Source organism: Stegostoma tigrinum, chromosome 33 (assembly GCF_030684315.1).
Source record: "Stegostoma tigrinum isolate sSteTig4 chromosome 33, sSteTig4.hap1, whole genome shotgun sequence".
Taxonomy (NCBI): Eukaryota; Metazoa; Chordata; class Chondrichthyes; order Orectolobiformes; family Stegostomatidae; genus Stegostoma; species Stegostoma tigrinum.
Window position 1 is genome coordinate 33,714,739 of NC_081386.1, and position 27,228 is coordinate 33,741,966.

The window sequence follows — 27,228 nt, forward strand, 5'->3', positions numbered from 1 at the left end:
AATCCAATATTCTAATCACATTCAGCTCTTAAGTCATACTCAACTCTATATTTGACAGTTACTCTTTCCATAGATACTACAAAATCTGAAGTCAATCAGCATGGAAACAGATCCTTCAGTCCAACTCATCCGTGCCAACCAGACATACCAATCTGACCTAATCCCTTTGCCAGCATTTAGCCCATATTGCTCTAAACCTTTCCTATTCATGTACCAATCTAGATGCCTTTTACATGTTGTAATTCTACCAGCCTCCAACACTTCCTCTGGCAGCTCATTCCCTACACATACCACTGAAAAGGGACCTGAGGGGCAACTTTTTAAGTCTTTCCCCTTTAATCCATGCCCTACCACCAAGCTCCCACACCCTAGGAAAAAGACCTGGCTATCCATGCCCTTCATGATTTTATAAACTTCTACAAAGTTACCTCTCAGCCTCCAAGGCTTCAGGGGAGGAAAGTCCCAGCCCATTCAGCTTCTCCCTATTGTTCAAGTCCTCTAGTCCCAGCAACATCCTTGTGAAACTCTGGCCCTTCACTCCACATCTAAAAATTCACTCTTCAAGTAAAGTTCTGAACCCATTACCCACAATGGCCCCATTTTCTGTTAATCACTTATTCCACCACAATATAAAAGCATCCAATACATTTTATTTTGTAAAATGGTTATTAGTGTTCAGTTTCAGTTGACGTATATACTCATTGCATCATGTTAGCACATAGCACAAGGTTGAAAACATTTGTGTGGGGCTAATCAAGCTTCTTTGGTGTGAACTCCTAGCTTGAAGACAGGGGAGGGGATGGGGAGAGGACCTGAATGAGCTGGATTGGAAATCTATGCTCCACAGCAGCCATTGTTGCCTCAAAGCATGTGACCCCGACTGGTATTCTAAACCCCACTTCGTGGAGCTGTAAATTAGGTTATTTGTAAACAAGGCCAGCCATCATTGATCTGAATTACACATTGCAGTCCAAAAAAAAAAAAAATCAATAAAACTAAAGGTACATGTTCTAGCTTTTAAAAAGTGCCTCAACAGAAATTTCTTTTAAAATGACAAGTATAATGCATGAGACTACAATATTTTTAAAAAGTACACCATAATCTAAAATCCTACAACATCTGCAAACACATGCATACAAGACTCCCAAGACAGAGCAAACTCAAGAGGTGCCTACACACCTCCTGAACAGAATTATAAATAACTTTCACGTTTGGAGCATAGCTGAAAGCATTTGTGCCAATGGGTGACAGTCAAAGTGTAAGCTAAAATTATTGCCTCTTACACTGCATACTTGGTATTGCCAGGATTCGGACAAGACAGATCAGTGTGTTTTGCTATGCACCTGATTTTTATTTAAATTACCACTACCACTTCCAATTCAGCTTGTACACCACTTTCATTAAGAATTCTTTCCACATCATGCTTTTACATCAAGATGGTAGCTGAAGTCAAAGTAACCTGCTTGCAACAATATTTTGCATGCCTACCATTTAAGGCCTGCACAATATCCTCTCTTAATTCACATTCCCCACACCTCAAGCGAAAACAAAATTATTTTAAAGTATACATTTCACTTCCTTTAAAATTAAGTGGTTTTATTATGCAACAACTTACTTTCTTGGTTATGCTATATCATCTATGAGCAATACTCCTTTTCGTTATAAGGTCATTAATCAACATCCCTTCACAGAAATATCTGTCGCTATTCTGCCTTATACCACTTCAGATTAGTCGTATGCCAAAATGCTTCCGCAAGGCACATCTCATGTTAAAAAAATTTTACTTTTTCAATCTTTTAATGCATACAATTTAGATTCAGGGATTGAGAGTCAGAAAAATGTTCCACTTTCCCTTTTCTATGTTAGTATTTTAAGGTAAGAGGTAAATAATGTCTACTGATCAAAAGAATGTTATTTCAGCATCGTCACATCCGCCAATTTTCAACTGTATTAAACCTATAGTACTGCAAATTCGTCAGATAAATGTACATTTCCACAATTACAACATATTTGGTTTCTTGTAGAAGTGTCTATGAAGAGAAAACATAAAAAAAGTAAGTAAGTCCAACAAGGACAATAAAAAATGATGCAATACCCTGGAAAACTTCAAACGGAGATATCTACCTTACACAATAAGCTGCTCATAGCTAATGAGCTGATTCATGTCAAAAAAGGAAGAATTGCTATTGACACGAGGCGAAAGAAAATTATAGCCATGCTCTTTTTAGATATTTATATATAGTGTCACTAACCACACATTTTAAACCACAAGTGTACTTACTTCATTGTTCACATAATTAGCCAAACCAGCTTTTAAAACCCTAAGAATCTGAAAAATGTAAAGTGAAGTTATCCAAAAATAGCCAATACCAAATTGTAGAGAGCTGGTAAAATATGGTTTGAACAGCATACAATTTATAAAGTAAAAGCTGAAGTTGCTGAAAAAGCTCAGCAGATCTGGCAGCATCTGTTAAGAAAAATCCAAGTTAATGTTTTGTGTCCGGTGACCCTTGCTCAGAACTGAAGGATCACTACGCCCTAAACATTAACTCTGATGTAGTTCCCCACAGACGCTGCCAGATCTGTTGAGCTTTACCAGCAACTTCTGTTTTTTTTCCTGATTTATAGCATCCACAGTTCTTTTGTTTTTTTTTTCATTGAACTTTATAAAGTTCAATTTGACTTTAGGAACATGTTCATTAAAAAAAAACAGGGAAAGAGAAAAGCTTGGAATTCAGACACTGTACAGGATCAGTACTTCACCTTTCATATTCTAATTTCTTCTGCAAGGTTGTAGAGTTATTTCGGTATTCCTGTAGCTGATCATCCTGTCTTAGAAACTCTTGTCGTAACTCAGTAAGCTGCTCTGTGTAAGAGAAAAACATTTCAGCTTGACCAATTATTGCAATTCCACATCACAGGGAAAGCACTGCCACAGAATAAAATCCAAGGATGCTTGGATATCAACCTGAAGTGGTTTCAGTGTGCACAACTTCTAAAATGGTTCAAGCATATAAAATGAGTTAGGATTCAGGGCAGTAATTGATCACTGGTTTCAGTACATTTTGAATGCAACCCCAAAACACACTCATTTCACTCCCTGGCAATAAGCAGCTTTGAGATGGGTTTTTAAAAAAAAGAGAGCACATTTTGGGGTCCACCACATGCATCTATATAGGGGCATGGCAGCTGTGAAACCCAAATGTTACTTAATGCTTTTAGTCTTTTTTAAAAAATGCACCTTTTTCCCCTCATATTTACTGTCCTTCGTACCCCACAATGCAAAAAACGTAAAATCCTGCAGATGCTGGAAAACCAAAATAAAAGCAGAGATTGCTGGAACTACTTAGCAAGTAAGGGAACATCTGTGAAGAGCACATTCCAGCAATTTCTGTTTTTGTGTGTTTCTAAGCTATGACAGTTGTTTGAGGGGGATGCTGTTGAGGCACTGCCACAGCACGAGTACAGCATGTTGAACAGCAGCAAAAAGAGAGAGTGTGAACATTCCAAAAAATTTTGGCTTTTTTAAAAATATATACTTTTCAGTTTATATTTGTTAAAAATACAAATCTGACAATAAAACTGAACTATTATGTTGTTAAAAGGATTGATTGCAACAAGTAGAAATCTTTATTTCACCCAAGATAAATTTTCATGAAGTTTCAGAATGTTACAATTTTAAACTAAACAAAAACTGCAATACCGATCTTTGGGTAAAGTTTTTGGATACTTTTCTAGGCTCAGACTATATTGTCACATTTTATATAAAAATATTTACATCGTTTTGACCCATTTAAAGTTAAATTAATATTTCCAGTTTGTTTAAAATTATTAGCTAGTTTTAGTTGCAAGAATGTACCTTTTAGGATGAAAGCAGCTTTGTGTAAATAGTTAAAGTTTGCCTTCGAAAAAAATCCACGGCTGATGTCCCTGACTCCTACAATTGCAAGTAGTGTGCCCAGCTGCAGCTCTTGTTAGACCGCATGACAGCTCTGGAGCTGCGGATGGATTCACTCTGGAGCATCCATGATGCTGAGGAAGTCATGGGTAGCACGTTCAGCAAATTGGTCACACCGCAGATTAGGATTGCTGAGAGAGACAGGGGGAATAGTGACCAAAAGGCAAAAGAAAAAAAAACAGGAAGGCAGTGCAGGTGTCATCTTCCTCCAAAACAGGTATACCATTTTAGATACAGTTGGGGAAAGATTGCTCACCAGGGGAAGGCAGCAGCAGCCAGATACATGGCACCGTGGCTGGTTCTACTGTACAGAATAGCAAGAAAGTAGGCAGAAGGCTATAGTCATAGGGAATTCAATTGTAAGGGGAGAAGATAGGCATTTCTATGGTTAAAAACAAGACTCCTGAATGGTATGTTGCCTCCCAGGTGCACAGGTCAGGGATGTCTTGGATCGACTGCAGGACATTCCGGGGCGGGGCAGGACATTCCGGGGCGGGGCGGGGCGGGGGGGAAGAGGAGGAGGAAAGAAGGAGGGTGAACAGCCAGCTGTCGTGGCGCACAAAGGCACCAATGATATAGGTTTTAAAAAAACGGGGTGAGGCCCTACAAGCAGAATTTAGCGAGTCACGAGCCAAGTTAAAAAGCAGGACCTGAGGTAGCATCTCAGGATGGCTACCAGTGCCACGTGCTAGTCAGAGTAGAAATGAAAGAATAAGCAGGATAAATGAGTGGTTTGAGAAATGGCACAGAGGGAGGGGTTCAGATTTTTGGGACATCAGGGCCGGTTCTGGGGGAGGTGGGACTGTTACAAATCGGACGGTCTGCACCTGGGTGGGACTGGAACTAATGTCCTAGGAACTGCTGTTGCTAACACTGTTGGGGAGTGTTTAAACTAATGTGGAAGGGGGATGGGAAGCAAATGAGGTAGTTGGGGACAGTAAGGAGGGAGTAACTAAAGCCTGTAAGGAACTGGATAACAAAGTCAGTGTGACTAAGGGGACGAGTAGGCAGAGACCAGATGATGAACGCAAAAGGGACAGGTGTTCTGAGGTGCATTTGTCTTAATGCGAGAAGTGTAATAGGTAAGGCAGATGAACTTAGGGCTTGGATTGGTACCTGGGAGTATGATGTTTGCTATTACTGAGACTTGGTTGAGGGAAGGACAAGATTGGCAATTAAATATCCTGGGCTAAAGACGCTTCAGGCAGCTTACAGAGGGAGGTAAAAGGGATGGAGGAGTTGGATTACTGATCAAAGAGGATATCACAGCTGTGCTGAAGGAGGACATTATGGAGGACTCGAGCAGTGAGGCAATATTTACATGAGCTCATACATAGGAAGGGTGCAGTAACAATGTTGGGGCTGTACTACAGGACTCCTAACAGCAAGCACAAGAGAGGCACAAATACAAAAGGTAAAAAGGGCAAGTTTAGGGACCATGGATGACAGGTGAAATTGAGAGACTAGTAAAGAGACAAAAGGAAGTATACATAAGGTCTAGACGACCGAAAACAGACGCAGCTTTGTAAGAATATCGGGAAAATAGGACCAATCTGAAATGAGGAATTAAGAGGGCTAAAAGGGGTCATGAAATATCTTTGGCAAACAGGGCTATGGAAAATCCCAAAAGCCTTTTATTCATACCTAGGGAGCAAGAGGGTAAATAGAGAAAGGGTTGGCCCACTCAACGACAGAGGAGCGAAGTTATGCGAGGAGTCAGAGAGAGTGAGATTATTAACAAGTACTTTGCATTGGTATTCACTGAGGAGAGGGACGTGACAGATGTTGAAGTTAGAGATAGATATTTAATTACTCTAGGTCAAGTCAGTATAAAGGTGGAGGGAAAAAAAGTTGGGTATTCTAAAAGGCAATAGGGTGGACAAGTCCCCAGGTTCAGATGGGATCTATCGCAAGTTACTGAGGGAAGCGGTGGGGGGATGGAATAGCTGGGGCCTTAACAGATGATATCTTTGCAGCATCCTGGAGCATGGGTGAGGTCTTGGAGCAGTGGAGAATTGCTAACGTTGTCCCGTTGTTCAAGAACAGTAGCAAGGATAATTCAGGTGATTATAGACTGGTGAGCCTGATGTCAGTGGTAGGGAAGCTGCTGGAGAAGATACTGAGGAATAGGATCTACCTACATTTGGAAGAAAATGGACTTATTAGTGATAGGCAGCATGATTTTGTGCAGGGAAGGTCATGTCTTACCAACTCGATAGAATTCTGAGGAAGTGACAAAGTTGATAGATGAGGAAAGGGCTGTAAGATGTCATATACATGGACTTCAGTAACGCATTTGATAAGGTTCCCCATGGCAGGCTGATGGAGAAAGTGAAGTTGCATGGGGTCCAGGGTATACTAGCTAGATGGATAGAGAACTGGCTGGGCAACAGGAGACAGAGTTATAGTGGAAGGGAGTTTCTCAAAATGGAGAACTATGACCAGTGGTGTTCCACAGGGATCAGTGTTGGGACCACTGTTATTTGTGATATACATAAATGATCTGGAGGAAGGTATAGGTGGTCTGATTAGTAAATTTGCAGATGACACTAAAGATTGGTGGTGTAGCAGAGAGTGAAGGGGACTGTCAGAAAGCAGCAGAATATAGATAGATTGACGAAGAAATGGCAGTTGGAATTCAATCTACGCAAATGCGAAGTGATGCATTTTGGAAGATCCAATTCAAGAGCGAACGATATGGTAAATGGAAAAGCCCTGAGGAAAACTGATGCAGACAGATCTGGGTGTTCAGGTCCATTGTACCCTGAAAGTGACAGCAAAGGTCGATAGAGTGGTCAAAGAAGGCATACAGCATGCTTTCATTCATCAGATGGGGTATGAGTACTAGAGTTGGCAGGTCACGTTACAGATCTGTAGGACTTTGGTTCGAATACATTTAGAATAATGCACACAGTTCTGCTCACCATGTTACCAAAACGATGTGGATGCTTTGGAGAGGGTACAGAGGATGTTGCCTAGTATGGAGGGCACGAGCTAGAGGAGGTGGAGTAGATTAGGATTATTTACATTAGAAGGACAGAGGTGAGGGAAGACCCAATTGAGGACTACAAAACCATGATAGGGACAGAGAGGGTGGATAGCAAGAGGCTTTCCCCTCACCCCACACAGTGGGGGACTCAATTACTAGGGGTCAGGATTTCAAAAAGAGAGAGGGGAAAAGTTTAAGGGAGATCTGCATGGAAAGGTCTTTACGCAGAGGGTGGTGGGTGCCTGGAACGGGTTACCAGCGGAGGCAGTAGAGGCAGGCACGATAGCATCACTTAAGATGTTTTCTAGATAGATACATGAATGGGCAGGGAGTAGAGGGATACAGATCCTTGGAAAATACGCGACAGGTTTAGATAGAAAATCTGGATCGGCACAGGCTTGGAGGGCCAAAGGGCCTGTTCCTGTGCTGTAATTTTCTTTGTTAATATTCAGAATATTAAATACTTTTTTTAAACAATTAGGGTAGAAAATATATATATGTGTGGGTCCTGGATCTCAGCTATATGATATTTTATTCCAAACAACCATCCGACACTGGAGAGTTAATTTAAAAACATGCAATATGATTGAACAATCATGATTTGTGAGATTTTTAAAATGTTGTGAACAGTAGGGAAGAAAACATTACTTTACAGGGCCGATGTATGTTTTTGTGGCAAGATTTCCCTGGTTCTAGGACTAAAAAGATTGTTATCTGAAGTCAATTTTGATCAATGCTTTGAATGGTCCGTGTAAACAGTTGAAAGTGGGAAGCCATTGCTACACATCTACTTATGATGCATCAAGGTTACCTACAGTTCTTTGTCAAGTTTCAAGCTCAGAGGCAGCCAGTCCAGTCGTCAGAAAACAGAAGGTATGAATTCCAGAGACTGGTTCAACTCAACCTATCCATTCAACGAAGGATACCACAGCCAAAGTAATTTTTAATTAAAAATTTCCCACGGATTGAGGTAACTCTGGCATCTCAACACCTTTCTGTTTACTCTTTTCAAAAAAGACTTTGCATATTTCTTGATTAAAAACCACATTTTTTAAAAAGGCATGGCTTCATAGCCTCATGCAGCAAAGTGTTAGGAAATAATGATGGCAAGAACTGCTTTTATGACCTTGCTGTGCCAAGTGATGGAGAAATAGGAATCTGTGCAACTAACTCCGCTACGAGTAGTATATAAAACTTGTCTTTAAAAAGAACTTCTGGAGAATGCACAATTTTATACATCTAATTGAATTCCATTTACAGAATAGTACAAGGACAACAGTTGTAAGAAACCAGATAGCATAAGTGAAGGACCTCAACAGTTTAACATCACACCGCGCATCTACAGTTATGACCGACTAGAAGCCTAGCTGATAATTTTCAATTCAGTGATATTGCAGAGATGTTAGAGTTTCAATTAAGTTACATCAGAAAAGACTGTTAGTACAATATATGCAGCAGACACTCTAGTTTAGAAAACCAACTGGATCATTAAACAATACAGAGAATGTCTTCTTTGTTTTGTAAATTACATTAACAGACATTGACTCAATAACTACACTCAAATCAAGAAAAGGGAAAATTCAAGGACTTGAAATTGAAACAATTTCCTGACCAGAACTTCTAGTAAGTCTCGTGGCAGAATTTGTGCTGTGCAGAGGTGTGAAAAGAGAAGCAATTAGACAAGTTGGACCTGGAGACAAGTGACCCTTTCCCAGCTTAGTACTGAGCACAGATTGACAGAATGTTCTTGACCCTGCTGTTGATTCAGTAGCTTCAGTGGTCAGTTAACAGCCATTTTAGGGCTCCAACTTTGCAATGGTACAATTACCTACACTCCTGACAGGCAAGAAATATGGCTTGTTTCTCAACTGGATGACTAGGGGATCTGCCCGCTGGATTTTTGTGGGTAGTACAAGGGAAAAAAGGAAATGGCCTCAAAGCTAAACTGCTTGCCCTTGCAACCAATGCTGCAGCCACCTCCTCATACATCCCACATGGGAAGAAAAATTAACACCATTCTCAGTTAGATCTCCTGAGGACCATCCATAGACTGAGTCTTGACGACTGGGGAGGTCGTGATGGCCTTGTAGTATTAATCGCTGAACTATTAATCCAGAGACCAGACAACATTCTGGAAACACTGGTTCGAATTCCACCATGGCGGTTGGTGGAATTTGAATTCAAATTCAAATAAAATATCTGGAATTAAGAGTCTAACTATGACCGTGAATCCTTGCCAATTGTGGGAAAAAATCCATCTGGTTTACGAATACCATTCAGGGAAGGAAACTGCCATCCTTACCTGGTCTGGCCTACATGTGACTCCAGACCCACAGCAGTGTGGTTGACTCAAGAGCCCTCTGGGTAATTAGGGATGGGAAATAAATGCTGCCTGGCCAGCGACAGCCTCATCACGTGAATGAATAAAAAACCCAGAAACTGCTAACCTCTGATTGGTCAGCAGCTTCAGAGGCACCAGAACAGCACTATTTCCAAGTCCCATGATAGACTAATACACGCAAAGCTTGCCGATCAGTTCTTAGGCTGATTCATGTATGATCAATTGAGTTCTGTCAACAACAGGAGTGGGGAGTTAGCCAACACTTTATAAAACTACACCCACATAATCTTAAAAGTGCAACATCATGCCCTTAATGCTAATGTTTTGGATCCTAAGACTATAATGCAGAGCAGAAGTGGGCCATTTGGTCCATCAAATCTGTTCGCAACTGATCTGACAATTCTTAACTTCACTTTCTTACCTTTATTCTACATTTCTTGGTTCCCTTATTAATTAAAAACCAATCCATCTCATACTTGACCAAGCTGAATAACCCAGCCTCCACAATTATCTATGGTAATAAATTACACAGGTTCACTGCCCTGAGAGAAAAAAATTTCTTAAACTGGAGGAGAACTGCTTACTTTGGAGATTATGCCCTCTTGTTTTGAAGTCTCCCAAAAAGCAAATAAGCCTGTCAGCATCCACATTGTCAAAACTCCCATGAGTATTATTTCAACAAGATCACCTCTCCTATTCTTCTAAACTCCATTGAGTATAGGGGCCAACTTATAAACCTCTCTTCACAAGGATATATATCCACATCGAGATTAAGGAACTATTTTCTTAAACATTTGCCATAGCTCCTCAAACCATCTTTTCTACTAAACTCTGTTCCAGTCCACTCCAATAAACTTGACCTCATTGCTTTGTAATTACCAGATTTAAGTTTAACACAGTTATTTCCAACCCAACCTTTCTCATGTTCAAAAACTGAATGCTAGATTCTGTTATGGTCACTGTTTTCTTAGGGACTTCTATTTTTTTTTAAAAAACCCACTCACTCAGATCATCGGTTAAAAGTTTCCTCATTACTATATCCATAACCAAAATAGCCCAATTTTTGGTTGAACATGTCATTCTAGGAAACTGCACAAAATAAGCACGGAATTCTTCCTGGTGGTCACAACTGTTGGAAAAATTCAAATCAAACTGAAGATTAAAGATCAAGGCTGTGTGAGATTAATGCACAGCTTTTAACAAGTGCTCATTGTCTAATTTATTCTGTTCTAAAGTATAGTTGCTGTTAGGGACATATGGCTTATTCCCGGTGTCTTCTTTACCTTGTTAATTCTTACTTCCATCTATAATGAATCTATATCTTCCTCGCCCAACATCATCACTTGCCACCATCCATATTCCATTTCATACTAACAAAGTTATTCCATTGCCTTTCCTTCCTGTCTGTTCTGTCAATGTCCCATACCACAATACTTAGTTCCCAGCTTTGATCTTCCTGCAACCATGTCTTTTCAATGGCCATAAAGATCATTAACCTCTATTTGTACCATTAATTCATCTATTTTGTTCTGATCCTGTCAGGATCAAGCAAAATGTAATTGTTGGTTGTTTATAAGCACTCTTGCTGGCTCACCTGTGCACTTGAAACCTTGTGTGCCTCACTCAATGCACTGTTGTCCTTATTTGCTACAATTTCCTTGTAGTGCCCCCAAAAACAAGTTTTTTGCTGTACTTAGGACTACAATAAATCAAATAAACAGAGCTCCCACACTTCAAAAGCAAACCAACAAACTAATAGCATACAGCACAACAATTTACAAGCTCATGTTTAAGTTCTGAATATTGACCCATTGCTTTAGTAGCAGAATATCCATAAATGCACAATAATGATAATTCAGTTCATTGTGATACTTGCTGTTAAAGTTTTTCTTTGATGTTAATATTACTCCTGGTGCCAATTATCTCCCTCTACCCATTAGACAACTCATTGCTTCTCATTCCCAAAAATAGCCTGTTTTTACTCCACATTTCCACACAAAATTTGGTAAAATCATCCCATTAGATCCATTTTCTACATTTAAGTACCACAGCATACATTACTCACTGCAGTGCCACAATACTGCCTCACGGGAACGGCAGTTGTGAATCATTGAAAATTAACACAAAAGCTGCCATAACAAAAAAAAACGAGGGGTAAGGGAAATTAGAATAATCTTTCTAGTGGGATAATTTCCATTTGTCAAACTGAAACATCAATGTAATGCAGTAAAACACAGGAAAACATCAAGAGATGCCATTGGAATGTTTTAATAACAAATTTGACATGGGGATATTACCCATAGGACAGACCCAAAGTCATAAATAATTTTACATGTTTAAGCTCATTACCAAATTACAAGCAAATTATGGAACTTTCTACAATAATGGAATAAAGGCTCAAGAGAACAATGGCAACTGTACTGAATGTGCAGGAAGAGAAGTTCTGCTGTCTTTTTCCCTTCATTGCTGATCTTAGGCGGGAGCAGATGATTAAAAAAATGCATTTCAAAATCATATGGGGAATACAGCATTTTCTGAACAAACCCAGAGAAGTTAAAGATACATCAGGTTTTCAATATGTGGTAGCTACGGAAAAAGGAAAATTTCAAGCCTATGATAACGTGGAAGACATGACAGAGTGAATGACAAGAGTTAGTTTTACAGGGCCAGAGGAAAATAAAGACAGTTCAAGTAATGAAACAAGGGCCGTGCTCACAGCAGGTGCACTGCTGCGTGAAAAAGAAAACTAAAGCAATGCATCAATAAAGAGGGGAAAAAATGGCACAAATTTGTTGAACTCAATCTTGAGGCCAGAAAGCTGTAAAAGTGCAGAATCTAAATGATGAGGTCCCGTTACTGAAATTTATACTGCACTATACCAGAACAAAGACACAGGTGTTAGCACAAGATCTAGGTGGATGATTTAAAATGACAGCCCACCAAAAGCTTGAACAAGACAGCGTTCTGTAAAGCAATCATCCGATATGCATTTTGTTTTTCCTTGTAAGGAGACAGCATTGAAAGATGTACATGTTAATCACTCCTTCAGGAGGAAGGAATGCTTGGGAACCTAGAGAGGGCTGAGGAGGTAAGAGAACAGGTGTTTCTATTACGTTAGCAGTTGTAGATAGGGTGTGGTGGCTAGGTGAGTGGAAGGCGAGGGCAAGGGGAACTTTATAGTGGCCCCAAAAGGAAGGTGTGAAACCAAAAAAATTGCAGGAAATGTGCAAACAATTAAAAGGGCCCAGTCAACAGTGAAGGAGGATGTCCCTTACTTAAGGAGAAAAGCCACATGAGAAACACTGGTTTGGAAGGATGCAACAGAGCACGTGATATGATCTCGGGAACTGGGAAAAGGAATGGCGTCCGTACAGGTGGCAGAGTGTGAAGAAGTTTAGCTGAGGTAGTTGTAGGAGTAAGTGGCTTGTAATAAGTATTAGTTGATGACTTACCACCATACCAACTCTGAGAGTTTCAATCAGATCCCACGCCACCTCATCTTTCTAAACTCCATGAAGTTCAAATCCAGAGTCCTCAACAGCTCCTCTAGACAAGGTGCCCATCGTTCGGATCATCTTGAAAACCTGCTCTGGACCTCCCACACCAGCACACATTTTGTTAGGTTATGGGCCCAAAATTGTTCACAATATTCCAAATATGGTCTGATAAAGAGCCTTGTCCTGCTGAGGCTGCATGTTGTATTCTAGCCCTCCTGAAATTAATGCCAACAGAGCATTTTCACCCCCCAACCACCAACTGATCCTATATATATGTTAACCCTGAATCTTGAACTGTGCCTGCCAAGCCCCTTTGTGGTTCAGATTTCTAAAGCTTATCCCAGTTTCGAAAATAGTCTACACCTCTATTCTTCCTACCAAGGTGCATAACCTCATGCTTTCTACAACATATTCGACCTGTCAATTTTTTGCCCAGTTGCCTAGCATGTCTAAGCCCTTCTGCAGCCTCTCCATTACTCGACACTCCCCATTCCTCCAACTATCTTTGTTGCTAAGTTTTCAGAAGGCAATGCCCTCAGTTCCTTTGTCCAGATTATTAATGCATAACTAGAGTTGTAATGGTCCCAGCACTGACCTCTGGAGGTACATTGGAACCAACCTCTTCCAGAATAATTAGGGATGACCAGCAAATGACATCTAGCAATGTCTGTATGTATACCACTAAATTGTAGGGGGATTTGGTTGGGGCGGGGGGGCGGGCGGGCGAGAGAGAGAAGGACAGAACATGGTCGTGATGGGGAAGCATCCTCCACTCTAGATTCTGATATTAAATTTTCCTTGATCCCTCAAAAGCCAGGGGGAGGTCTTTTTAATGTTATAAGCATGATGAATTATATTGGTCTATAGTAGAGCTAGAAATTGCACATTGCTGAAAAATGATTTTTTCCTCAAATTGTAGACAGTATTACAAAGACCGGCATTAGTTGCAGCAGGAGGAGATTCAAACATGTTGTGGGTTTGGAGTCTGAGTTTAGGACAGCAGGTTTCCTGTCATAATACATTGATATTTAATCTGGTAGCTTCACGCTCAATTTCACTAATAAATTTTGAGCTCAATTTCTAAAGACTATCAAGATTCTACAGCAGAAAAACAGCATTTGGATTACAAGGCTATTAACGTATCTAGCACACTACTGTACTAGAAATTTAGTGGGAATGCTGGCAGCATAGTATAGGTACTAGAAACTATAGGTGTTCTAGGTGGTAAAGCACATTTGTAGACAAAAAAGGTGTAGAAAAGAAATCTTCAATTCTTACCTTGTAACCGGTGGATAATAGACAACTGGTCTGTTATGTTATTTTGAAATTTAACCTTTATGGAAAATGGAAAAAAAGAACTGTGACAAGCTGTTTTATGACAGACAATATTACATATTAATTAAGTTTGCCAAGCCAAATAAATATTTCAGTCAAAATTACTTAAAAATGACATCCAAAGTTAAAACCAATTGAAATAATTTTAACTGCACAAAATTTGAGTCACCTGAGGCTAAGCGTTAACCAAACCACAGTTTAATATTCCACAGTTCACATACCAGAACATAATGTTTAATCCTTTATCTTTGTCAAATTATAAACAGCATGTGTATAGACTCTAATGTAGAATAAATTCCAGTGCATTTCACTGGTCTGACTGACAACTAAAACTGAAGCACAACTCAAGAATGAAGTTAGAAAGGGCAACTAAAAAGTATAGTTGAAGAGGTGAGCACTAGGCGAAATTAAAGAAGTTGGAGGTCTAGAGATTTTGGACAGGAATTCCAGAGTTTACATAATTCACAGCATAACTTCCAAGGAGTAGAATTTAAGACAGGAGGTATAAAGAGACAGTTGTGGACAAATATAGTGTGTTCATAGGGATCTGGTTGAGAAAGATTATAATCAGAGGGAGGAACAAGATTAAGAATGACATATTGGTAACAAGATTCAGCGAAAGCTGATCTTATTTGCCATGTTATAACTTGCTTCACCATTTGAGCTCAATAGAATTTGAACTTCCTGATTGACATCAATAGTTGACGGACAGCAAACAAATTCACTCGAGAATCCTCAGTCAAATAACTTAACAAATTTACTGCTCTAAATAAAAATGCCAGACTCAAAACATTAACCGCTTCTCTCTCCCCACAGATGCAGTCAGACCTGGTAAGTTTCTCCAGCTTTGTACTGGTACCAACTTACCGCACTGGTTCACAGTATGTTTATTTGGCCATGAAACTGGAAAACTAGTGAGGGTCATCAAGCAATAATGGTGCAGAGAAAAAAAAGTTAAAGGGATTAAAAAGAAGTTGTTTTGATAAAAAAATCTATGCTATTAATATCCTGTTCCTTTTTCCTTTGTTTAATTCCATAAGAGAAAGGAGAATCTTAGCCTCTTTGCTGGCACAATGTGTCTCAGCTTATACAGCCACTTGATGGTTTCATGTGTACTACAGGAAGTGCTGCACTCAATGTATTCTGTTATATTGTCTACAGCATTGAGATAGCTCAAAATATAAGTACATTTAAAAGCTATTACTCCTTAGGAAGAAAGTGGTTAGAAAGTGGCTGCGCAGCTGGTGTAGGAGGGAGGGCTTCAGATATGTAGAAAATTGGGTTGCCTTCTGAGGAAGGTGGGACCTGTACAAGAAGGACGGGGTTGCATCTGAACTGGAAGGGGACCAATGTCCTGAGTGGAAGGTTTGCTTGAGTAGTTCGAGAGGGTTTAAACTAGTATGGCAGGGGGGTGGGAACCTGAGCTGTATACCGGAGGTGAGAGTTGATGCAGGTGAGGCAGTAGCAAGAGGTAGACCAGCTAGTGGGAAGGAACCAAGGGATCGGTTAAAGTGAGTTTGCTTTAACGCAAGGAGTATCAGGAATAAAAGTGATGAACTTAGAGCATGGATCAGTACCTGGTGCTATGATGTTATGGCCATAACAGAGACATGGGTTTCTCATGGGCAGGAATGGTTGCTGGATGTTCCAGGGTTTAGAGCATTTAAAAAGAATAGGGAGGGGGTGTAGCCCTGCTAATCAGAGACAGTATCACAGCTACAGAAGCTTCCTTTGTTGAGGAAGATCTGCCTACCGAGTCAGTATGGGTGGAAATTAGAAAGAGCAAGGGAGTAGTCACCTCATTAGGAGTTTACTACAAGCCCCCCAGTAGCAGCAGGGAGATTGAAGAAAGCATAGGTCAGCAGATTTTGGAAAAGTGTGGACGTAGTAGGGTTGTTGTAATGGGTGACTTTAACTTTCCTAATATTGATTGGAACCTCCTTCGAGCAGAAGATTTGAATGGAGCTGTTTTTGTAAGGTGTGTTCAGGAGGGTTTCCTAACTCAGTACATTGACAGGCCGACGAGGGGAGAGGCCATTCTAGACTTGGTGCTTGGAAATGAGCTGGGGCACGTATCAGATCTTGTGGTGGGACAGCATTTTGGTGATAGTGACCATAACTGCCTCACATTCTACATAGCTATGGAGAAGGAGGGGATTAGGCAAAATGGGAGGATATTTAATTGGGGAAGAGGAAACTATGATGCGATTAGACATGAGTTAGGAAGCATGAACTGGGAGCAATTGTTCCATGGTAAAGGCACTATAGACATGTGGAGACTGTTTAAGGAACAGCTGTTGCGAGTGATGAATAAATATGTCCCTCTGAGACAGGCAAGAAGGGGTAAGATAAAGGAACCTTGGATGACAAGAGCGGTGGAGCTTCTCGTCAAAAGGAAGAAGGTAGCTTACATAAGGTGGAGGAAGCTAGGGTCAAGCTCAGCTCTAGAGGATTACAGGCAGGCGAGGAAGGAGCTCAAAAATGGTCTGAGGAGAGCCAGGAGGGGGCACGAGAAAGTCTTGGCAGAAGGAATCAGGGAAAACACAAAGGCATTTTACACTTATGTGAGGAATAAGAGAATGGTCAGAGAAAGAGTAGGGCCGATCAGGGATAGCATAGGGAACTTGTGTGTGGAGTCTGAGGAGGTAGGGGAAGGCCTAAATGAGTTTTTTGCTTCTGTCTTTACAAAAGAAACGAACTTTGTAGTGAATGAAACCTCTGAAGAGCAGGTGTGCATGCTGGAATGGATAGAGATAGAGGAAGCTGATGTGCTGAAAATTTTGTCAAACATTAAGATTGACAAGTCGCCAGGCCCGGACCAGATTTGTCCTCGGCTGCTCTGGGAAGCAAGAGACGCAATTGCTTCGCCACTTGCGAAGATCTTTGCATTCTCGCTCTCCACTGGAGTCGTACCCGAGCACTGGAGAGAGGCAAATGTAATTCCTCTCTTCAAGAAAGGAAATAGGGAAATCCCTAGTAATTACAGACCAGTAAGTCTCACGTCTGTCGTCTGCAAGGTGTTAGAAAGGATTCTGAGGGATAGGATTTATGACCATCTGGAAGAGCATGGCTTGATTAAATGCAGTCAACACGGCTTTGAGAGGGGCAGGTCATGCCTCACAAACCTTAGAGTTCTTTGAGGATGTGACTAGAAAAGTTGATGAGGGTCGAGCTGTGGATGTGGTGTATATGGACTTCAGCAAGGCATTTGATAAGGTTCCCCATGGTAGGCTCATTCAGAAGGTCAGGAGGAATGGGATACAGGGGAACTTAGCTGTCTGGATACAGAATTGGCTGGCCAACAGAAGGCAGCGAGTGGTAGTCAAAGGAAAATATTCTGCCTGGAAGTCAGTGGTGAGTGGTGTACCACAGGGCTCTGTCCTTGGGCCTCTACTGTTTGTAATTTTTATTAATGACTTGGATAAGGGGCTGGAAGGATGGGTCAGCAAGTTTGCAGACGACACAAAGGTTGGAGGTGTCGTTGTCAGTACAGAGGGCTGTTGTAGGCTGCAGCGGGACATTGACAGGATGCAGAGATGGGCTGAGAGGTGGCAGATGGAGTTCAACCTGGATAAATGCGAGGTGATGCATTTTGGAAGGTTGAATGTGAAAGCTGAGTACAGGATTAAGGATAGGGTTCTTGGCAGTGTGGAGGAACAGAGGGATCTTGGTGTGCAGATACATAGGTCCCTTAAAATGGCCACCCAAGTGGACAGGGTTGTTAAGAAAGCATATGGTGTTTTGGCTTTCATTAGCAGGGGGATTGAGTTTAAGAGTCTTGAGATCTTGTTGCAGCTCTATAAAACTTTGGTTAGACCGCACTTGGAATACTGCGTCCAGTTCTGGTCGCGCTATTATAGGAAAGATGTGGATGCTTTGGAGAGGGTTCAGAGGAGGTTTACCAGGATGCTGCCTGGACTGGAGGGCTTGTCTTATGAAGAGAGGTTGACTGTGCTTGGACTTTTTTCATTGGAGAAAAGGAGGAGAGGGGACCTAATTGAGGTATACAAGATAATGAGAAGCATAGATAGAGTTGATAGCCAGAGACCATTTCCCAGGGCAGAGATAGCTAACACGAGGGGTCATAGTTTTAAGCTGGTTGGAGGAAAGTATAGAGGGGATGTCAGAGGCAGGTTCTTTACACAGAGTTGAGAGAGCATGGAATGCGTTGCCAGCAGCAGTTGTGGAAGCAAGGTCATTGGGGACATTTGAGAGACTGCTGGACATGCATATGGTCACAGAAATTTGAGGGTGCATACATGAGGATCAATGGTCGGCACAACATCGTGGGCTGAAGGGCCTGTTCTGTGCTGTACTGTTCTATGTTCTATGTTCGATAGATTTTTGCAAGGTTTAAATTTGAATTTTGAATGACAGAAATCAGTGTGTTAATGCAAGTTGCTGCATGCCAAATGTTTCACTGCCTATATCTTGGATAAGTTTACAAAATTGATTTTAAAGAGAAATATACATTTCAATCTATGTTTAGAATAATATTTTTCCCGCCGTAGGGACTTGGATGCAGGGACGTTGGCTACCTATTACTAGCCATTACCGAGCATCAACATGATGGGAACAAAAACAAGACAAGACTATCAGTGTGTCATTTTTAGTGCTTTTTTATTCCAGCAGCCTATTTAACTATTGAGAAAAACAGTTGAGGGCTACACACTATGTTGTGAAACCATTTGGTTTCACAATCCAGTACAAGTGAATTCTGGGTTTTATAATGGTATCCAATTTGGTTAAATCAATAGATACACCATTTTTTTGTTTATATTTTCCTGCTGTCCAATACAAGCATGTAAGCAAAATGTGAAGATTACACATTGTCTTGTGCCCTGCTACTAAACCAATCATTGTTATTTCAAGGCTGATGCATAATGCTGGAAGAAAGATTCAAACAAACTTCATTTCATCAAAACTAACTTTTAAATGACCAAGCATTTACTCAGCAACAAAAATAAAACAAATGCACTTTTAAGCTCAAAATATTCACAATACTTCTGCATAGTCATGTTTTCAGCTCAGGGTTCTAGTCCAAAAAAAAAATAATCAGACTCCTGACAGCATTTTCTTCATCAAAACGAATGCCCATTTTCTCCACAATATCAACCAACTCAGTTCTTACATCAGCTAATCCATTGCTGGAAGTCCTCACATTTTCCTTTGGGATTTTACAAATTCACTTACTCCAAAGTACCCTAGTAGACATCACATTCTTCACCATCCAAACTGGATAGTTTTATCCTCCCTCACTTAACATTGGTGTTGGCTCAATGCACCTCTGATACCTCAAATGAAAAAACGCATCTTCATATCTAGCCAAGCTCTCAGTACAAATACAACGCTGGCATCTATCCAACAATGTGCAAACTTGCTCAGGTATGCCCTGTACAATAGGACAAATCCAATCCAGCCAACTACCACTCCATTGATCTACTCTTGACCATCAGTCAAGTGATGGAAGGTGTCAGTGACAGTGCTATCAAAGTAGCACCTGCTCAGCAATGCCCACTTTGGGTTCCACCAAGGCTGCTCAGTTTGTGGCATTATTATAGCCTTGGTTCAAATGTGGACGACAAAAAAAGCTGAAACCCTGAAGGTGAGAGTGACAAACTTTGACATTCTACTCAGTGTGGCATCAAGGAGCCCTAGCAAAACTGAAATCAGCAGGTATTGGGTAAAACTCTCCTATGGGGCAGCATGGTGGCTCAGTGGTTAGTACTGCTGCTTCACAGCACCAGGTTCTGTTTACGCCTTAAGCGACTGTGCAAACTCCACACAGACTGACTTTCTCCCAAAAGATGTGCAGATTAGATGGATTGGCTATGGGAAAGTACCCTTAGTGTTCAGGGATGTATAGATTTCGGTCAGTTACAGGGGAAGGTGGTGGCAGAATGGGTCTGGGTGGCATGCTCTTCAGTGCAGGGCTTGTTGGGTCAGGGGGCCCTGTTTCCATATGGTGGGGATTCTACGATTAGAGTATTGAAGGCACATAAGGAAGGTGGTTGTGGTTATTGGAGGTTAGTCATTTCAGTTCCACAGCATCTCTGCAGAAGTTCCGCAGAGTACAGTCCTAGGTTCAACCATCTTTCAGGAACAGCTTCCCTCCATAAAAAGAGCAAAATAGGGACATTTACCAACAATTACACAAAATTCTGCACCATTGCCATACTGAAGCAGACCACATTAAAATGCAAGATCTGGACAACGTCCAGGCTTGAGCTAACAAGTAGCAAGTAACATTTGCACCACACAAGTGCCAGGCAATGAGCACCTTCAATAAGAGGCAATCTAACCACTGCCCATTGACATGCAATGGTGTTACCATCACTGAATCCCCCCCTATCACCCTGGGGGTTCCCTTTAACAAGAAATTCAACTGGACTCGCTACATAAACAGAGGCTAAGAATACTGTGACAAGTAACCTGCTGACTCCAAAGCCTGTACGCTATCTACAAGGCACAAGTCACGAGTGTGCTGGGAATATTCCCCGCATGCCTGAACGGGTGCAGCACCAACACAAACTTGACACCATCCAGGACAAAGCAGCCCACTTGACTGGCACCATATCCACTCTGTAGCAGTGTGCACTACCTACAAGACACAGGAGAACACCACTCACAAGTTCCCCTTTAAGTCACTCACCCTCCTGACTTGGAAATATTTGTTCATTTGCTTTTGCTGGGTCAAAATCCAGTAATTCTCTCCCTAATTGCACTGTGGATGAAACCATAAGACATGGACTTCTATCCCTGAAGGCAACTCACTGCCACCTTCAAGGGCAATTAGAAGTAGGCAATAAATGCTGGTCAGCCAGCAATGCCCATGTTCCATGAATGAAAAAAAGTTAAACTCTTCCATAGCTGCAACATGATTTGTAACATTCTCCTGCATGTATGGGTTAGAGTAAGGAACAGAAAAAAAATATTGGTGCAGAAAGATGACTATGGCTTGTCTGGAGTATAAATACTATCATAGATATTTGGTCAGAAAATCTTGTCTACATCAAGTTCAAAACAATTCTATCCTAATTAAAAAAAGAACACTAATAAATATGGCCTAACCTAGCTTTTGACTTTATTATTCCCTTTCATATAATAAACATCCACAACCACTCCAAATTATTTTAAAATTTCAAAAGCTTGCATTATATTTAGCTGCATTGATTGCTTAAGAATCACAGCTGTCGGTGGCATATTCAAACTTTAATTACTACTTGCCAATTAGCAGGGACTTTACAAGAAAACACACTAGATCTTCTGTAACAACAATTCACACTAAAACCAAGTTAATTACCCGAAAGAACAATTCAGTACATACAATACAGTTTTAGTAAAAACTGTACACAATTCAGATTGCCTTCTTCAAAACTTGAGTCTTCTGCTTCGTGCCTGTGGTTTTAAATGCTCCCATTGTTATTACAAATATGCTATCACTGTTCAAATAGAATCAAATGCCATTTTACAAGAAGAAATGCACAATAGAGAACTACATATCCTAAGAGCTTGATACAATGAACTTTTGGCTGAGTACAAGGCCAAACATACAAATTCTTTGTCTATTTGAACAGCAATATAAACCACAGTACAGTTGAAATTAGATTCATCCCCCTCAAGCATGAGCCACATCTGAAAAGAACAATCAAGTTAGGGAATATTAGAAGGGAGTTCCCACATCTCAGAAGGTATCACAAAGGACTTGATTTGTAGTGACCCTCAGTTTAAACCTTTTGGTCAGCTAAGATTATGGTGATTTTACTGTTATAAAGGATGAAGTACTTTTTCATTCATTCAAAAAGATACAGGTATCAGTGGTTAGCCAGAATTTATTGCCCATTCCTAGTTACAGAGTGGCTCAGTGGTTAGCACTGCTGCCTCCCAGGGCCAGGGACCCAGGTTCAATTCCATCTTTGGGCAGCTGTGTGGACTTTGCACATTTTCCCAGTGTCTGCATGGATTTCCTCTGGGTGCTCTGGTTTTCTGCCACAGTTCAAAGATGTGCAGGTTAGGTGAATTGGCCATGCTCTAGATTAAATTGCTCTAGATTAAGTGGGTTATAGGGGGATGAGTCTGCGTGGAATGCTGTGAGGTTCAGTGTGGACTTGTTGGGTTGAAGGGCCTGTTTCCACACTGTAGGTGTTCTAAACAATGGTGTTCATTGGATTGCTAATTCCATATTTCTACCGAATTCAAAATTTACCATCTGCTGCAGCAGGATTCAAACCTGAGTTCCAAGAACATTACCCGAGTCTCTGGATTAACAGTCCAACAATGATACCACTTGACTATTACCACCTCTATTGTGCTAATACTCCATTGTTTGCATTTACACGGCAGACTGAAGATCATAGATTGCATAGTTATTGGTCCATATAAAGATAAAATTTTGCTCAATTTAGATTTCACTCACACCACAACTACTGTGAATAAAGAAACCAGGTGAGAATCAACAACAACTTCAGCAGTGCATTTGAACACTCAAGAGTATTCATATAGCCAGGATATAGCACAGAAAACAGACCCTATGGTCCAACTCGTCCATGCCGACCAGATATGCTAAATAAATCTAGTCCCACTTGCCAGCATTTGGCCCATATCCCTCTAAAAACTTTTCCTATTCACATACCTTTTAAATAATGTAATTGTACCAGCCTTCACCACTTCCTCTGGCAGCTCATTCCATACAGCACCATCTTCTGTGTGAAGAGAGGATGCTCCTTAGGTCCTTTTAAAATCTTTCCCCTCTCACCTTAAACCTTTGCTGCCCAGTTCTGGATGCCCTACCCAGGGGAAAGACCTTTGGTATTTACCCTATCCATGCCTCTCATGGTTTTATAAACCCAAGGTCATCCCTCAGCCTCTGATGCTCTAGGACAATAGCCCCACTATTCAACCTCTCTCTACAGCTCAACACTCCAAACCCATGAAAAAAGGGTTCAAAAAAGATTTACAAGTTTCACAACCTTCCTACAGCAGGGTGACCAGAACTGCACAGTATTCCAAAAGCAGCCTAAACATGACGTCCAAACTCCTGTATTCAGCACATTATCCATTAAAGGCAAGCATATCAAATGTCTTCACTATCCTATCCACCTGCAACACCACTTTCAAAGAACTTTGAACCTGTACTCCAAGGTCTCTTTGATCAGCAACGCTCCCCAGGACCTTACCATTAAGTGTACAAGTCCTGGCCCTGACTGGCCTTACCAAAAAGGCAACATCTCACATTTATCTAAATTAAACTCCCATCTGCCACTCCTCAGCCCACTGGCCCATTTGATCAAGATCCCATCATATTGAGATAACCTTCTTCACCATCCACTTCACCTCCAAATTTTGGTGTAATCTACAGAAACTTACTAAGCATACCTCCTACGTTCACATCCAAATCATTAATAGAAGTGACAAAAAGCAGTGGACCTGGCACTGATCCTTGTAGCAGACCACTGGTCACAGACTTGCAGTCTGAAAAGCAAGCTTCTACTGGCACTCTGTCTCCTACCTTCAAGCCAGTTCTGTATCTAAGTGGCTAGCTCTCCCTGTATTCCACATGATCTAACCTTGCTAACCAGTTTATCATGACCAACCTTGTCAAATGCCTTACTGAAGTCCATATCCATCGCATCCATTGCTCTGCCATCAAGCTTCTTCATTACTTCAAAACCCAAGATAGCAAGACACTATTTTCCACGCACAAAGCCATGTTAACTATCCATAATACAGCCTTACTTTTCCAAATACGTATCAACCCTGTCCTTCAGGACTCCCTCGAGCTTGCTCACCACCGATGTCAGGCTCACCGGTCTATAGTTACTTGGCTTTTCCTTACTATTTTTCTTAAATAGTGGCATCGCACTAGGCAACCCCCAGTCTCCTGGTACCTCACTTGTGGTGATCAACGATACAAATATGTCAGAGTTCTAGGGTACACCTGAGCAGATCCTGGGGATTTGTCCACCTTTATTCATTTTAAGTTGTTCAGCACTACCACTTTTGTAATATGGGCATTTAAGATGTCACTATTTATTTCCCCAAATTTTATATTGTCCATATTCGTCTCCACAGTAAACACCAAAAGCAAAGTACTAGTTTAGTATCTCCATTTCCTGTGGTTCCACACCTGGGGCCCCTTAAAAGATCAGCATGGAGGCCTATTCTCTCCCTGGTTACCTTTTGTCCTTAAATGCCCTTTCTTTAAAAAGAAAATCCCTTTGGATTCTCCTTAACCCTTTTAGCCCTGAAATCCCTCAAGTATACCCTTACTGCCTCTACAATCTATAGATTCATTATCTGTGCTGTCTAAACCTGACACGTTTCCTTCTTTTTCCTTGACAGAAACCTTAATTTCTCTAGTCTTCCAGCATTCCCTATGCCTACCAGTCTTGCCCTTCCCACTGGCAAGAACACACTGTCCCTGGACTCTTGTTATCTCATTTTTGAAGGCTTCCCATTTTCTAGACATCCCTTTACCTGCAAACATCTACCCCAATCAACTTTTGAAAATTCTTGCCCAATACTGTCAAAACTGGCCTTCTTCCAATTAAGAACTTTAACTTACATTCAGTCTATCCTTTTCCACCACTATTTTAAAACTAGTAGAATTATGGTCACTGACCCCAAAGTGCTCCCCACTAACACCTCAGTCACCTGCCCTGCCTTATTTCCCAGAGCAACAAGTTTTGCACCTCCTTTACTAAGTACATCCACATACTGAATCAGAAAAGGTTCTTTAAAACACAAATTCTCTCCATCCAAACCTATTTACCACTATTGCAGTACCAGTCTATGTTTAGAAAGTTAAAATCCCCTGCCATAACCACTCTATTATTCTTACAGATAATTGATCTTCTTACAAGTTTGTTTCTCAACTGCCCACTTACTATTGGGGAGTCTACAGTACAACCCTAATGTAGAGGCTCATGCTCCTCTTATTTCTCAGTTTCCAAAACCAAATAAGTTCCTTGAACATAGCCCAGGAATATCCTAGGTACAGCCATAATATTATTATCCCTAATCACCTCCCTCCTTGTTCCTTTTCATGTTGAAGCTCTCCAATCTAGTACTTCTCCAGAGGCATAACATGTCACTTGGGTTCATTTTCCTCCATTTCTCATGATTTTTTGCTGAGATTGGTAACTCTTATTCTGGAGGGCTTAGATTGCAAATTGGGATCTGAACTTGGGTTTTCTAAAGAAATTTCATTCTGGCATGGTTATTGAGCAGCCAGCTCTCTAGATTTTAGGGAGAAAACAATGAAAATACTCAAGTCAACTGGTATCTGTTGAAGTAATATGTTCCAAGCATCGTTTCCACAAGCTTGGTGACACCATGAATGTTAACTCACCTGTTTTCTTCATGAATGAATTGACCTGTTTACTTTTTCCTGTGTTATCTATTAGACTTAGATTCAGTGTTAACTTTCTTTCCCTGCACTTTTTTCAAGATAGATTACCTTTACTTTCAGGTCAAACACTTGTTACTGCCTAGTCCAGTCTTATGATTTGCAAGTCAGTCACTAGAAACTGGTGCGTGCAGTACTTGAGTAGGGGCTGGTTAATGCAAACAACTTGGCTAATATAGTACTTGGCACAAGCTAAACACCATAACCTCATTCTACCCTAGACACAAATAAATTAAATACTGTTATTGACAGACATTACCCATTGCTAAAAAACCATCTTAATGAAATTTTATTACAAGGCATCACAAGTACGGCTTAAAAAAATTTGCTGTTGCTACTAAACCCTCCAATCCCAACCTGTAGATTACTAGTAGCTGGTTGGAAAAAACCCTTTTCCTGGGGGTTAAAAAAAGAACAAAAAAAACCAAACTCAGCAACTTAATGTACAGCATTTTTAATAGCTGAACCACTGCTATCAATTAGTTCAGAAAGACAGACATTCATGAAGAGGCATGGATGGGTAAATAGACAAGGTCTTTGCCCTCGGGTAGGGCAACCCAAAACTAGGAGGACATAGGTTTAAGGAGAGAGGGAAAAATTTTAAAAAGATCCTCAGGGCAAATGTTTCACCCAGAGGGTGGTGCATGTATGAAATGAGCTGCCAGAGAGAAATTGGAGGAGGCTGGTACAATTACAACATTTAAAAGGCATCTGGGTGGATATATGTATAAGAAGGGTTTACAGGAATATCAGCCAAAAATGCCAAGTGGAACTAGATTTATTTAGGATGTCAGTTGACATGGACGAGCCAAACAGAAGGATCTGTTCCCGCACTGTACATCTATGACTCTAAACGAGTACAATGCATTACTGCATCTGGCAAATTTACAACTGGCTATTTTCAATTTTAACATCCCTTTTTGGATCACTTCTTTCCAACATTAAAGTCTTAACAAAGACAGCAAGTGTAAAGAAAAGAAATTTAATCATAGAATCCCTACAGGGTGGAAACAGACCCCTCGGCCCAACATGTACACACCGACACTCTGAATCCCACCCAGGCTCATCCCCCTAATCTACAGATCCCAAATACACTACGGGCAATTTAGCACAGCCAAATCTACCTAACCTGCACATCTTCGGACTGGAGGAAACCAGAGCACTCAGAGGAAGCCGATGCAGACACAGGGAGAATGTCTGTGTGGAGTTTGCACAGTCACCCAAAAGGTGGAATTGAACCCAGTCCCTGGCACTGAGGCGCAGCAGGGCTAGCCATTCAACCACCGTGCCAAAGTATGCGAAATGCTCCTCGACAGTGGTTCAATTCACTTCACTAATTAAAAAGCAAAAAAAAAACAACTTTTGCTGGGTGGAGTAAGCAATAAAGCTGGGTGGAGGGCGAGCAGCTGTACGGGGTCAAGTGTGGAGGTAAGGAGTTGAGACCTTAAGAGACACAACTTCAATTCACATCAAGAAGAGAGTGAAGCAGCATTGTCTAGTTACTGGATCCCTCTTCAAGCTGGCACTGACGCTGCATTTAAGGGCACAGTTGGAAACCAGGCCAGTGCAACAGGTGTGTGCAACACACGCACACAAAAATTAGGAGGGAAAGCTCATTATCTAGGCCATACAAGTAGATTAATTCAGTATAGAAAAAAACAAAAACACCAGTGAGAGAATGCACATCAACTGCCCAGTTAG

At 41.0% G+C, this 27,228-nt stretch overlaps 1 protein-coding gene across 1 annotated transcript in view; it reads right to left on the bottom strand.

Annotated features, from left to right (window-relative positions):
- Window positions 1–27,228, bottom strand: part of golm2 (golgi membrane protein 2) — a 112,889-nt gene that overhangs the window by 67,055 nt on the left and 18,606 nt on the right. Inside the window, exons 2-4 of the mRNA XM_059639264.1 lie at window positions 23,731–23,806; window positions 14,064–14,153; window positions 2,764–2,866 (exon numbers count right to left, since the gene is read on the bottom strand). Of these exons, the coding sequence (XP_059495247.1) occupies window positions 2,764–2,866; window positions 14,064–14,153; window positions 23,731–23,806 (269 nt within the window). The remainder of the gene's footprint in view (window positions 1–2,763; window positions 2,867–14,063; window positions 14,154–23,730; window positions 23,807–27,228) is intronic.